The 13,132-nt window shown below is 39.9% G+C and overlaps 4 protein-coding genes across 4 annotated transcripts; all 4 read left to right on the top strand.

Moving 5' to 3' along the window:
- Nucleotides 1–449: 449 nt before the first annotated feature.
- LOC130744076 (pentatricopeptide repeat-containing protein At2g37230-like) lies at nt 450–809 on the top strand. The gene has a single exon (XM_057596271.1). The coding sequence runs from the start codon at nt 450–452 to the stop codon at nt 807–809; it is 360 nt and encodes a 119-aa protein (XP_057452254.1).
- A 9-nt stretch (nt 810–818) lies between these two features.
- On the top strand, nt 819–8,599 carry LOC130744077 (pentatricopeptide repeat-containing protein At5g39710-like). Its single transcript, XM_057596272.1, has 5 exons — nt 819–890; nt 1,433–1,622; nt 1,745–1,908; nt 2,385–2,533; nt 8,338–8,599. Exons 1-5 carry the CDS (start codon nt 819–821, stop codon nt 8,597–8,599), a joined length of 837 nt encoding a protein of 278 aa, XP_057452255.1.
- A 192-nt stretch (nt 8,600–8,791) lies between these two features.
- On the top strand, nt 8,792–10,445 carry LOC130744079 (pentatricopeptide repeat-containing protein At5g39710-like). Its single transcript, XM_057596273.1, has 5 exons — nt 8,792–9,004; nt 9,046–9,162; nt 9,246–9,448; nt 9,983–10,079; nt 10,215–10,445. The coding sequence occupies exons 1-5, from the start codon at nt 8,792–8,794 to the stop codon at nt 10,443–10,445; spliced, it is 861 nt and encodes a 286-aa protein (XP_057452256.1).
- A 170-nt stretch (nt 10,446–10,615) lies between these two features.
- Nucleotides 10,616–11,587, top strand: LOC130744080 (pentatricopeptide repeat-containing protein At5g39710-like). Its single transcript, XM_057596274.1, has 2 exons — nt 10,616–10,755; nt 11,377–11,587. The coding sequence occupies exons 1-2, from the start codon at nt 10,616–10,618 to the stop codon at nt 11,585–11,587; spliced, it is 351 nt and encodes a 116-aa protein (XP_057452257.1).
- The last annotated feature ends 1,545 nt before the right edge of the window (nt 11,588–13,132 follow it).

Consider the following 13,132-nt stretch of genomic DNA (forward strand, 5'->3'; position numbering starts at 1 on the left):
CTCCAAACAAAAGACGTCAGAAGCTGAGAAGGTTCTTGGGGGCATGAATAAGGATGGTTCAGCCCCTGATGAAAAGGTTTAGAAGTCTTTGTTTCAGCTGTTCAGGGATCAGTTGCGGTACGGTGAAGGTCACAAGATTTTGAGGGACAAGGTTGGTGTTCGGTTTTCACCCTTTTTTGCTACATATAATATGATAGTTCTTGCATATTGCAATGTGGGGATGGTGGATGAAGCTTTAGATATTTTGAAGGGCATGGCGGAGAACGATGGAGCCATATTTGGTTTCTGTCAAGGCTGTTCTTCAGGGTTTGTGCACGGATAAGAGGAAAACTGAAGCTGAGGGGCTGCTTAAGGAGATGAACGGGAAGGGTTTGACCACTGATGACAATATGATAGTTCTTGCTTGGAATTTGGGGATGGTAGATGAAGATTGAGAGATTTTGAGCGACATGTCTGAGAAGGGTGTGGCGCCAGATTGCCTTTCATTCAAGGCAAATCTTCAGGGTTTGTGCAAGGATAAGAGGGAAACTGAGTCTGAGGAGCTTCTTAAGGAGATGAATGGGAAGGGTTTGGCCACTGATAACAATATGATAGTTCTTGCACATTGCTATGTGGGGATTGTAGAGGAAGCTTTAGAGATTTTGAGGGACATGGCTGAGAAGGGAGTGGAGCCAGATTGCTTTTCATTCAAGGCAGTTCTTCAGGGTTTATGCAAGTATAAAAGGAAAATTGAGGCTGAGGAGCTGCTTAAGGAGATGAACGGGAAGGGTTTGGCAACTGGTGACAATATGACAGTTCTTGCACAATAAAATGTGGGGATGGTAGATAAAGCTTTAGAGATTTTGAGGGGCAGGAGTGAGAAGGGTGTGGAGCGTAAAAGGGTGTGGAGAGTAATTTGGTTTTAGTCATGGAAATTCTTAAGGGTTTGTGCAAGGATAAGTGACAAAGTGAGGCTGAGGAGCTACTTAAGGTAATGAGCGGGAAGGGTTTGGCCACTATTGGCACTTTGGTGAGCCGAGCATTTTGGCGCACACTCCCAGCTTGAGGGCGTCTTTAGGGAAGCTCTTAGCTGCCGGAGTCGAGAACGGGTTCGGGATCAGGTTAGGTGTGCAAGTGAAGCACCCACTTTTCACGAGATACCTAACCCATATGAGACCCAATCAATCGCCGAACATCTCCAATCATGAAGCGTGTTTCACTATTTGCGTCAATCCTCAAGACTTTTTGACACAGTGTTCAATCAGAATCATCATCAAGCAGGGCAACTAGGTTCTTGAAGCCAAATCCAGTTTATGCCACTCTTTAAGAGTTATGGTCCAAACAGAAGATGACAGAAGGTGAGAAGGTTCTTGGGGGCATGAATCAGGATGGTTCGGCCCCTGATGAAAACACTTACAAGTCTTTGTTTGAGCTGTTCGGTGATCACTTGTAGTACGATGAAGGTTACAAGATTTTGAGGGACAAGGTTGGTGTTGGGTTTTCACCAACTTTTGCTACATATAAATTGTTAATTCTTGCATATTGCAATGTGGGGATGGTGGATAAAGCTTTAGTGATTTTGAGGAGAATGTTGGAGAAGGGTGTCGACCCAGATTGCCTTTCATTCAAGGAAATTCTTCAGGGTTTGTGAAAGGATAAGAGGGAAAATGAGTCTGAGGATATTCTTATAGAGATGAACGGGAAGGGTTTAGCCACTGATGACAATATGATAGTTCATGTACATTGCAATGTGGGGATGGTAGAGGATGCTTTAGAGATTTTGAAGGATATGGCACAGAAGGGTGTGAGCCAGATTTCCTTTCATTCATGGCAGTTCTTCAGGGTTTGTGCAAGGATAAGTGGAAAACTAAGGCTGAGGAGCTGCTTAAGGAGATGAACGGGAAGGGTTTGCCCATTGATGACACTCTGGTGAGCCGAGCAGGTTGGCGCACACTCCCAGCTTGAGGGCGTCTCTAGGGCAGCTCTTGGCTGCCAGAGTCGGGAAAAAGTTCAGGATCAGGTTAGGTGTGCAAGTGAAGCACCCACTTTTTACGAGATACCTAACCCAGACGAGACTCAATCAATTGCTGACCAACTCCAATCATGAAGCGCGTTTCACTCTTTGCGTCAATCCTCAAGACTCTTCGCCACAATGTTTAATCAGAATTAGCATCGAGCATGGAAACTAGGTTCTTGAAGCCAAATCCAGTTTATGCCACTCTTAAAGAGTTATGCTCCTGATAAGTGCCAAATTTACGTAGTTTTCCATATTATTTTGGGCACTTATCTTTGATAAAAGTGTGGAATTTCATATTAATTAACCCTCAACTGTGTAGTTTAGTAAATAATTAGAATTAGTATAGATTTTATGTTAAATTTAGAGTCTAATCCCATTTTTGATGTAGGAATGGATGTTAAAGAGAATCCATCAAGATTTCATTGAAGAAAAGCAACAAGAGGGAGAAGAAATCCATTTTAGAGCAAAGAACTCGCTCAAGCAAGACAAAATTCGCTCAAGCCAAAGTTCCAGGGAAGATCTCGCTCAAGCGAGATGGTATTTCGCTCAAGCGAGCTATGGCGGTGCAGGAAACCCAGACATGAAGAAAGCTATTCGCTCGAGCGAACGCGAATCTCGCTCGAGCGAAACTAAGACAGTTTAAAGTCTATAAATGGCCAGAAACAGGGCAGAACATAGAGCTCGAATTTTCCCATCTTTTCTTCATTTCTCTTCACTTCCAGACCTTAGAAACAGGGGAGAAAGCTAGGAGAACTTGGAGAAGAGGCTTGGGTGCCGGATTCGACGGCGAGACATCGCGGAGTCTTCGGTTCTTCTCGTTTCTTTTCCATGTTTGTAAAGTTATCCATGGAAATGGATAACTAATCTCTCTTGTTGGGGTTAGATTTAGTTGATAACTCTATGTATTCTGTTTGATTCAATTTATATTCTATCATGTTCCTTTGCTTATGATTTAGTGATTTTCTCTTGTGTTTCATGCTTGTTTTGGATTGATCACCTAGAACATGAATTTAGATTTAATAGGATGGTGGGAACTGACTATCTAAATCTGAACTAGGAGAAATCATCTAATGACTCTAAGGTCTAGGGATAGGGTTAGATCATTAGTCTATTTAAACATCCATGCTTAATGCTACTCACTATTGTTAATCGATCAAGGGATTGGGGGTTAATATAGCTGAGTTGATAATCTTCTACGCCGGGGGACTGGGTAGTAAGATAAGAAATGGTGAGATGAATTATATGCATAGACATGATACATATTTGAATCAGTAGGATATATAAAGGTTAATCAATGGAATCTAATCCCAACAGTTTCTCTGCCTTGTTGTTTTCTATTTTATTTTGCTTTGTTTTTATTTATGTTTGTTACAAAACTCCTCTCAAAATATTGGGAAACCTCATTGCTTAAGCTACTAAAACTATTGAACGGCGTAGTATTGCCAATTCCCTGCGGATACGACAAAACCCTATGCTATACTACAATTGAATCTTGAGGATTTTGAAATTAGTATTAGTGTAGAAAAATCTTTCAACAAAATGGCGCCGTTGCCGGGGATTGTGTTTGTAATGTTGGTGAAACTAGTGGAATGTTGGTTTGAGTTGTAAATAATGTACATATTCTATGTTTTGTTCTTATGTGTTAATTTCACTGATTTGTTCTTGTTATTAATGCTTGTTGTAGCCTGATCACCTATAACATGATTTGAGATTTGAAATTCTGTGAATCTGACCTAGAAAGAATCAGCTAGTGAATCTAATCTTAATTAGGTCATTAGTCATGAAATGATGATTTTGATACATAGGTTTGTTGTATATATGTGAATTGTGCATATTTGTTGTTTTCTTTCTCTTGTTTTCTTGTTTTTGTTTTTCAAATCCCTAAGGATTCCTCACTTTTGGTTCTTGAATGATTGCTGCAAGTTTTAATGAGAAAAGTCATCTTTTGAGTTGTGTGAATCAAGATAGAACCATGAAGTTTTGGAAACCATGAGTTTTGGTGTGTTTGTTTTCTATGCTTTTGTGTGCTTTCTCTTTTAATTTGTAGCATAAGTGATTTTGTGAAGTTGTGCTTAAAGATGAGTTTTCATGAGCTTCACAAGTCTTATTTAACATATTGAGATTGTTCAATGAGTTTGGAAGTAAGAAATATCATGAAATCAAATTTTAAGGGTGTGACTTGTTGAAATGCATGTGAAAATTCGGTCTAATTTGGATTCTGTGCTTTTGATGTTGATAACCTGTGTTTTAGACTTCTAACAGATCCAAAATGTCATATCTAATGCACATGGAAGGTTGGAATGCAAGGTAGGTGAGTATTGCAAATTTTGAGGTATGAGGTTGTGTGAAAGTGGTAAAACAGCAAGTCCTCCGAAGTGGTTTTTCTGCATAACAGTGAAAATTTCTTCCAAATGATCTTGAGCAAACTCATTTTTGTGTTAGAATACTTTTCTTCAAGTGTTAGATTCAGTTTTAAGTTAAACTCTTTGATTTTGTAGTGAAAGTGAATAAGAACTCCTCATTGTGTGCTTTTTTTAGCCATGAAATGTGATTTTTAGTAAAAATGCTCAATTGTGTGTTCAAAGGATCTCCACAAGTTTCTCATGATGTTATAAGAATGCTCAATGGGTAAGGAGGCAAGAAAAATGCATGGATCAAAATTTCGGGTATTGACTTGTGCAAAAGTGTGAAATTGCATGTGAATTGAGCTTGAATTGGATTTTGTGTTTTGGGTTGATTTTAAGATTTCTCACAAGTCCTAAATTATGTTTAACATGCATTTGAATGAGTTTGATGCTTGAATTATGGTTGAAGTGAAATTTAAGGTGTGAGGTTGTATTAAAGTGATGAAAAGCATGCCCCTTGGTGAATTTGCTGCATAATGGTGCAGATTGCTTTATGAAATTCTTGAGTTCTCTCATGTTGAGGTTAGTTTTAGTAATAGCTTAGTGTATTTGTGCTTTGGTGTTGTGTGTGTAGTTTGGTGTGCTAAATTTTGAGTTCTATGTTGTTTTAGTACTTTTAGTTTCTTTGAATTTGGGTTTTTAGTTTTAGGATTTTAAATTGTGATCTTGTGGATTGGGTGTTCAATTTTGTAACTTTAAATTTTCCACAAGTTTGCCTTAATGTTAATATGATGTAAAATCAATTTTGGGGTCAAGTTATATCATATACTGAATTTTGGGGGGTAGGTTTTCATGATTTTCTCTTGAAATCCCCTGTTTTTGATCTGCATAATGATAATCTCTGCTGTTGGGAGCTCAGCGGGTATTTCTGGTCGCTCAGCGGCCTAGAAAACTGGTAATGGCCGCTCAGCGCACACCATTAAGCGCTCAGCGCCTACACAAACAAACAGCATGATAGTCCTTGCTTTAAATGATCATAACTTTCTCGTTTCTTATCCTATTTGAGTAAATGACCACTCTTTGGAAAGCTCTTCAAGTGTACTTTCATATGAACCAGAGTGTGGATTGTTTTAATGGAAGATGTGACTTTTCTAATTCTCTTTTGTGTACTAGCATAAATTGTAAGTGACAGTTAACAGGAATCTTTTGATGCTGGTTTTGCTTGGCCTGAGGACAGTCCAATTTACTTGGAGGGGGTGAGAAGTTTGATGAGCTATCCTGGAGCATCATGCATAACATCATGAGGGAGTATTTTTCTTCTTCTTTCATTTGTTTTCTTTTAGTTTCTTGATAGTATTCTAGTCTATAGATAATTTAACACTTTTTGTGAATTTCATGGATATATGACTGATTTCAATTGGCATGGTTGATGAAACATCAATAAAATTGCATGATGTGTTTTTAAAATGCACCTTGAATTTTTTTGATTCCATGATTTAACTAGTGTTTGCACTCAAAGATTGCATAACTTGATATGATTGTAAGATTCACATGGAATACATAGGCATAACATGAAATTTTTGAAAATCAGGGACTGCTTTGAATCCAAATCAAGTGAGGGAGTGTTCCTAAACAGTTGAAAGCATGAGAGAGTCACCATTTGTTTTGCACAGTTGAATTTGCTTGAGTCTCTTATTAGTATTGATTGCATGAGAATGATGGGAAAGGATCAAGGCAATTTTGTTCATTAGTATATATAGCTACTTGACCATATAGCCTACCCTTTTATAGGAATATCTTTTGTTACCCCATTTGAGCCAAAAATTTGAAAAATTTCTTGTATATGATCCCAAGCTTAAAAGAAAAACAATGTCTCTTCCTTACTTTCTAAGTCAAGAGAGCATGTATAATTAGATTGTATACAAGTGTGCAAGTTGGGAGGAGTGGAGGCTATTAGCATCTTGTTTTGAAATTATCAATTTCTCAATCTTGTGTGTTTAAAAAAAAGAAAAGAAAAAAAGAAAAAAAAAGAAAAAAAAAGGTGTATATAAGAAAATGAAGAAAAAAAGAAAAGTGTAGGATTGAGGAACTGAATGGAAAGAAAAGGGTTTGTGATTTAATTTGTGAGAAAATGGTGACAAAGAAAATATTGGTAAGGAGAGTGGATGATTCATGATTTGCATTACATTGTGTTTGCTCTCTTGATTAGAAAGTGTTTGAATATCCAGAAAAACCAATGTCTCTTTGGAAACCAGACCTCATTACAACCCTATAAGACCTTAGTGATCCTTGATTTCCCATGCAGTTATGATAGTTGTGAGACAGATATCAAATTCGAATTGTTGTGATTCAATGGTTGACATTGTGTGAAACACTTACCCTATTTTGGCTTTACAAGTTTATTTGCCAATTGATTGATAAATTCCTTGGTCCAGAAACATTTGATTGTGATTGCCTCATCAGTTCATGTTGAGTGTGTATTGTTCATTACTATGTGTTCCCTTTGTAGGCATCACATGTTTGGATTGGGAGTGCAAGTTTGAAAATGTGTTTTGGTGAAAAAGAAATTGGAATTGAGTGTTCATGTTTATCATGCTTGTTGCAAGAACTTTGTACATATGATTTTGGATAATCAGTACCTTTGTTTGAGGACAAACAAAGTTCCAAGTTGGGGGGAGTTGATAAGTGCCAAATTTACGTAGTTTTCCATATTATTTTGGGCACTTATCTTTGATAAAAGTGTGGAATTTCATATTAATTAACCCTCAACTGTGTAGTTTAGTAAATAATTAGAATTAGTATAGATTTTATGTTAAATTTAGAGTCTAATCCCATTTTTGATGTAGGAATGGATGTTAAAGAGAATCCATCAAGATTTCATTGAAGAAAAACAACAAGAGGGAGAAGAAATCCATTTTAGAGCAAAGAACTCGCTCAAGCAAGACAAAATTCGCTCAAGCCAAAGTTCCGGGGAAGATCTCGCTCAAGCGAGATGGTATTTCGCTCAAGCGAGCTATGGCGGTGCAGGAAACCCAGACATGAAGAAAGCTATTCGCTCGAGCGAACGCGAATCTCGCTCGAGCGAAACTAAGACAGTTTAAAGTCTATAAATGGCCAGAAACAGGGCAGAACATAGAGCTCGAATTTTCCCATCTTTTCTTCATTTCTCTTCACTTCCAGACCTTAGAAACAGGGGAGAAAGCTAGGAGAACTTGGAGAAGAGGCTTGGGTGCCGGATTCGACGGCGAGACATCGCGGAGTCTTCGGTTCTTCTCGTTTCTTTTCCATGTTTGTAAAGTTATCCATGGAAATGGATAACTAATCTCTCTTGTTGGGGTTAGATTTAGTTGATAACTCTATGTATTCTGGTTGATTCAATTTATATTCTATCATGTTCCTTTGCTTATGATTTAGTGATTTTCTCTTGTGTTTCATGCTTGTTTTGGATTGATCACCTAGAACATGAATTTAGATTTAATAGGATGGTGGGAACTGACTATCTAAATTTGAACTAGGAGAAATCATCTAATGACTCTAAGGTCTAGGGATAGGGTTAGATCATTAGTCTATTTAAACATCCATGCTTAATGCTACTCACTATTGTTAATCGATCAAGGGATTGGGGGTTAATATAGCTGAGTTGATAATCTTCTACGCCGGGGGACTGGGTAGTAAGATAAGAAACGGTGAGATGAATTATATGCATAGACATGATACATATTTGAATCAGTAGGATATATAAAGGTTAATCAATGGAATCTAATCCCAACAGTTTCTCTGCCTTGTTGTTTTCTATTTTATTTTGCTTTGTTTTTATTTATGTTTGTTACAAAACTCCTCTCAAAATATTGGGAAACCTCATTGATTAAGCTACTAAAACTATTGAACGGCGTAGTATTGCCAATTCCCTGCGGATACGACAAAACCCTATGCTATACTACAATTGAATCTTGAGGATTTTGAAATTAGTATTAGTGTAGAAAAATCTTTCAACAGCTCCAAACATAAGACGACAGAGGTTGAAAAGGTTCTTGAGGGCATGAATCAGGATGGTTTAGCCCCTAATGAAAAGACTTGCAAGTCTTTGATTGAGCTGTTCGGTGATCAATTGCGGTACGAAGAAGGTTACAAGATTTTAAGGGACAGGGTTGGTGCTGGGTTTTCACCCTCTTTCGCTACATATAATATGATAGTTCTTGCATATTGCAATGTGAGGATGGTGGATAAATCCTTGGAGATTTTGAGGGCCATGGTTTAGAAGGGTGTGGATCATGATTTGTTTTCAGCCAAGGATGTTCTTCAGGGTTGGTGCAAGGATAAGAGGAAAACTTAGGCTGAGGCGCTGCTTAAGGAGATGAACGACAAGGTTTTGACCACTAATGACAATATGATAGTTCTTGAACATTGTAATATGGGGATCGTCGATAAAGCTTTAGAGATTTAGAGGGGCATGGCTGAGAACGGTGTGGAGCCAGATTTGGTTTCAGTCAAGGCTGTTCTTCAGGGTTTGTGCAAAGATATGAGGAAAACTGGGGCTGAGAAGTTCCTTAAGGAGATGAACGAGAATGGTTTGGTCACTGATGACAATATGATAGTTCTTGCACATTGCAATGTGAGGATTGTAGATGACACTTTGGAGATTTTGAGGGGCATGGCTGAGAAGGTGTGGAGCCTGATTTGGTTTTAGTAAAGGCTGTTCTTTAGGGCTTGTCCAAGGATAAGAGGAAAACTGAGGCTGAGGAGCTGCTTAAGGATTTGAACGGGAAGGGTTTGTCCACTGATGACAATATGATAGTTCTTGAACATTGCAAGATAAGCAAGGTAGATGAAGCTTTAGAAATTTTGAGGACGTGGCCGAGAAAGGTGTGGAGCCTGATTGCCTTTCATTCAAGGCAGTTCTTTAGAGTTTCTGCAAGAATAAAAGGAAAATTGAGGTTGAGGAGCTGCTTAAGAAGATGGACGGGAAATGTTTCGCCACTGATGACAATATGAATGTTCTTGCACATTGCAATGTGGAGATAGTGGATGATGCTTTAGATATTTTGAGGGGCATGGTTGCGAAGGGTGTGGTACCTGATTTTGTTTATGTTAAAGGCAGTTCTTCAGGGTTTGTGCAAGGATAAGTGGAAAACTGAGGCTGAGTAGCTGCTTAAGTAGATGAACGAGAAGGGTTTGGCCACTGATGACACTCTGGTGAGTCAAGCAGGTTGGCGCACACGCCCAGCTTGAGGGCTTCTCTAGGGCAGCTCTTGGCTGCCAAAGTCGGGAACAGGTTCGGGATCGGGTTAGGTGTGCATGTGAAGCACCCAATTGTCACGAGATACCTTACACACACGAGACTCAATCAATCGCCGACCAGCTCCAATCATGAAGTGTGTTTCACTCTTTGATTCAATCCTCAAGTCTTTTCGCCACAATGTTCAATCAGAATCATCATCGGGCAGGAGAACTAGGTTCTTGAAGCCAAATCCAGTTTATACCACTTTTCAAGAGCAGTGCTTCAAACATAAGACGACAGAGGCAGAGAAGGTTCTTGAGGGAATTAATGAGGATGGTTTTGCCCCCGATAAAGGTTACAAGATTTTGAGGGACAGGGTTGGTGCTTGGTTTTCACCCTCTTTTGCTACTTATAATATGATAGTTCTTGCATATTGCAATGTGGGATGGTGGATGAAGCTTTAGAGATTTTGAGGGGCTTAGCGGAGAAGGGTGTGGAGCCAGATTGCCTTTCATTCAAGGCAATTCAATAGGGTTTGTCCAAGGATAAGAGGGAAACTGAGTCTGAGGAGCTTCTTAAGGAGATGAACAGGAAGGGTTTGGCCACTAATGACAATATGATAGTTCTTTCACATTGCAATGTGGGCATGAATCAGGATGGTTTGGCCCCTAATGAAAAGACTTGCAAGTCTTTGATTGAGCTGTTCGGTGATCAATTGCAGTACGAAGAATGTTACAATATTTTGAAGGACCGGGTTAGTGTTGGGTTTTCACCCTCTTTTGCTACATATAATATGATAGTTCTTGCATATTGCAATGTGGGGATGATGGATATATCTTTTGAGATTTTGAGGGCCATGGTTTTGAAGGGTGTGGATCCTGATTAATTTTCTGCCAAGGCTGTTCTTCTGGGTTTCTGCAAGGATAAGAGGAAAACTTAGGCTGAGGCGCTGCTTAAGGAGATGAACGGGAAAGGTTTGGCCACTGATGGCAATATAATAGTTCTTGCACATTGCAATGTGGGGATGGTAGATGAAGCTCAAGAGTTTTGAGGGACATGGCTGAGAAGTGTGTGGAGCTAGATTGCTTTTCATTCAAGGCAGTTCTTCAGGGTTTTTGCAAGGATAAAAGTAAAACTGAGGCTGAGAAGCTGCTTAAGGAGATGAACGGGAAGGGTTTGGCAATTGGTGACAATTGGTGACAATATGATAGTTCTTGCACAATGAAATGTGGGGATGGTGGATGAGGCTTTAAAGATTTTGAGGGGCATGACTGAGAAGGGTGTGGCGCCAAATTTTGTTTCAGTCACGGAAATTCTTCAGGTTTTGTGCAAGGATAAGTGGAAAAGTGAGGCTGAGGACATACTTAAGGTGATGAGCGGGAAGGGTTAGGTCACTATTGGCACTCTGGTGAGCCGAGCAAGTTGGCGCACACGCCCAACTTGAGGGCGTCTGTAGGGTAACTCTTAGCTGCCGGAGTCGGGAACGGGTTCGGGATCAGGTTAGGGGTGCAAGTGAAGCGCCCACTTTTCACGAGATACCAAACCCAGACGAGACTTAATCAATCACCGACCATCTCTAATCATGAAGCGTGTTTCACTCTTTGCGTCAATCCTCATAACTTTTCACCACAATGTTCAATCAAAATCATCTTCGTGTAGGGCAACTAGTTTCTTGAAGCCCAATAAGTTTATGCCACTCTTCAAGAGTTGTGCTCCAAACAAAAGACGACAGAAGTTGAGAAGGTTCTTGGGGCCTTGACTCAGGATGGTTCGGCCCTTGATGAAAACACTTACAAGTCTTTGTTTGAGTTGTTCAGTGATCAGTTGCGGTACGATGAAGGTTACAAGATTTTGAGGGACAAGGCTGGTGTTGGGTTTTCATCCACTTTTGCTACATATAATATTATAGTTCTTGCATATTGCAATGTGGGGATGGTGGATAAAGCTTTAGAGACTTTGAGTGGCATGGCGGAGAAGGGTATGGAGCCAGATTGCCTTTCATTCAAGGAAATTCTTCAGGGTTTCTGAAGGGATAAGAGGGAACTGGGTTTGAGGAGATTCTTAAGGAGATGAACGGGAAGGGTTTGGCCTTTGATGACAATATGATAGTTCTTGCACATTGCAATGTGGGGATGGTAGATGATGCTTTAGAGATTTTGAAGCATATGGCTGAGAAGGGTGTGAGCCAGATTTCCTTTCATTCAAGGTAGTTCTTCAGGGTTTGTGCAAGGATAAGTGGAAACTAAGGCTGAGGAGCTGCTTAAGGAGATGAACAGGAAGGGTTTGACCACTGATGACACTCTGGTGAGCCGAGCAGGTTGGCACACACTCCCAGCTTCAGGGCGTCTCTAGGGCAGCTCTTGGCTCCTGGAGTCGGGAACAAGTTCGCGATCAGGTTAGGTGAGCAAGTGAAGCACCCACTTTTCACGAGATACCTAACCCAGACGAGACTCAATCAATCGCTGACCATCTCCAATCATGAAGCGTGTTTCACTCTTTGCGTCAATCCTCAAGACTTTTCGCCACAATGTTCTATCAGAATCATCATCGAGCAGGGCAACTAGGTTCTTGAAGCCAAATCTAGTTTATGCCACTCTTAAAGAGTTATGCTCCAAACATAAGACGACAGAGGTTGAGAAGGTTCTTGAGGGCATGAATCAGGATGGTTTAGCCCCTAATGAAAAGACTTGCAAGTCTTTGATTGAGCTGTTCGGTGATCAATTGCGGTACGAAGAAGGTTACAAGATTTTAAGGGACAGGGTTGGTGCTGGGTTTTCACCCTCTTTCGCTACATATAATATGATAGTTCTTGCATATTGCAATGTGAGGATGGTGGATAAATCCTTGGAGATTTTGAGGGCCATGGTTTAGAAGGGTATGGATCCTGATTTGTTTTCAGCCAAGGTTGTTCTTCAGGGTTTGTGCAAGGATAAGATGAAAACTTAGGCTGAGGCGCTGTTTAAGGAGATGAATGGAAAAGTTTTGACCACTAATGACAATATGGGGATGGTCGATAAAGCTTTAGAGATTTTGAGGGGCATGGCTGAGAACGGTGTGTAGCCAGATTTGGTTTCAATCAAGGCTGTTCTTCAAGGTTTGTGCAAAGATATGAGGAAAACTGGGGCTGAGGAATTCCTTAAGGAGATGAACGAGAATGGTTTGGCCACTGATGACAATATGATAGTTCTTGCACATTGTAATGTGTGAAGGTATGAAAAACGGTAGAAAGGGGGGGTTTGAATAACGTTTTCAGTACAAAACTTCCACCTTAAGGACTTTGACAAATCTTTCGAGAACTTAAGTGCTAAAGCTAAGAGATAGAGAAGCACACAAGGATTTTATCCTGGTTCACTTGATAAATCACTCAAGCTACTCCAGTCCACCCGTTAAGGTGATTTCTTCCTTCTTAGAATGAAGGCAATCCACTAATCAGGTAAGAGTTACAACTGCACTTGAAACCTACAAGTGACTAACAATTACACTGACTTAGCTCACACTAAGATTCACTCTCTTAGTCTTCTCTAGGATCCGATCAACTTTGATCTCCTAAAGGAACTAAACAAACTGTTTATC

Source organism: Lotus japonicus, chromosome 3 (assembly GCF_012489685.1).
Source record: "Lotus japonicus ecotype B-129 chromosome 3, LjGifu_v1.2".
In the NCBI taxonomy this organism is placed as follows: domain Eukaryota; kingdom Viridiplantae; phylum Streptophyta; class Magnoliopsida; order Fabales; family Fabaceae; genus Lotus; species Lotus japonicus.

Excerpts from the sequence above, each read along its gene's own strand:
- LOC130744080 (XM_057596274.1), top strand. The coding sequence starts at position 10,616 with ATGGCTGAGAAGTGTGTGGAGCTAGATTGCTTTTCATTCAAGGCAGTT. Across the intron at positions 10,756-11,376 it reads TTGGCAATTGGTGACAATTG|TGATCAGTTGCGGTACGATG; the intron begins GTGACAATATGA and ends TGAGTTGTTCAG.
- LOC130744079 (XM_057596273.1), top strand. The coding sequence starts at position 8,792 with ATGGCTGAGAACGGTGTGGAGCCAGATTTGGTTTCAGTCAAGGCTGTT. Across the intron at positions 9,005-9,045 it reads TGAGGGGCATGGCTGAGAAG|GGCTTGTCCAAGGATAAGAG; the intron begins GTGTGGAGCCTG and ends GCTGTTCTTTAG. Across the intron at positions 10,080-10,214 it reads CAGATTGCCTTTCATTCAAG|GATGGTTTGGCCCCTAATGA; the intron begins GCAATTCAATAG and ends GGCATGAATCAG.
- LOC130744077 (XM_057596272.1), top strand. The coding sequence starts at position 819 with ATGGTAGATAAAGCTTTAGAGATTTTGAGGGGCAGGAGTGAGAAGGGT. Across the intron at positions 1,909-2,384 it reads TGCCCATTGATGACACTCTG|GAATGGATGTTAAAGAGAAT; the intron begins GTGAGCCGAGCA and ends TTTTTGATGTAG. Across the intron at positions 2,534-8,337 it reads GATCTCGCTCAAGCGAGATG|CTCCAAACATAAGACGACAG; the intron begins GTATTTCGCTCA and ends ATCTTTCAACAG.
- LOC130744076 (XM_057596271.1), top strand. The coding sequence starts at position 450 with ATGTCTGAGAAGGGTGTGGCGCCAGATTGCCTTTCATTCAAGGCAAAT.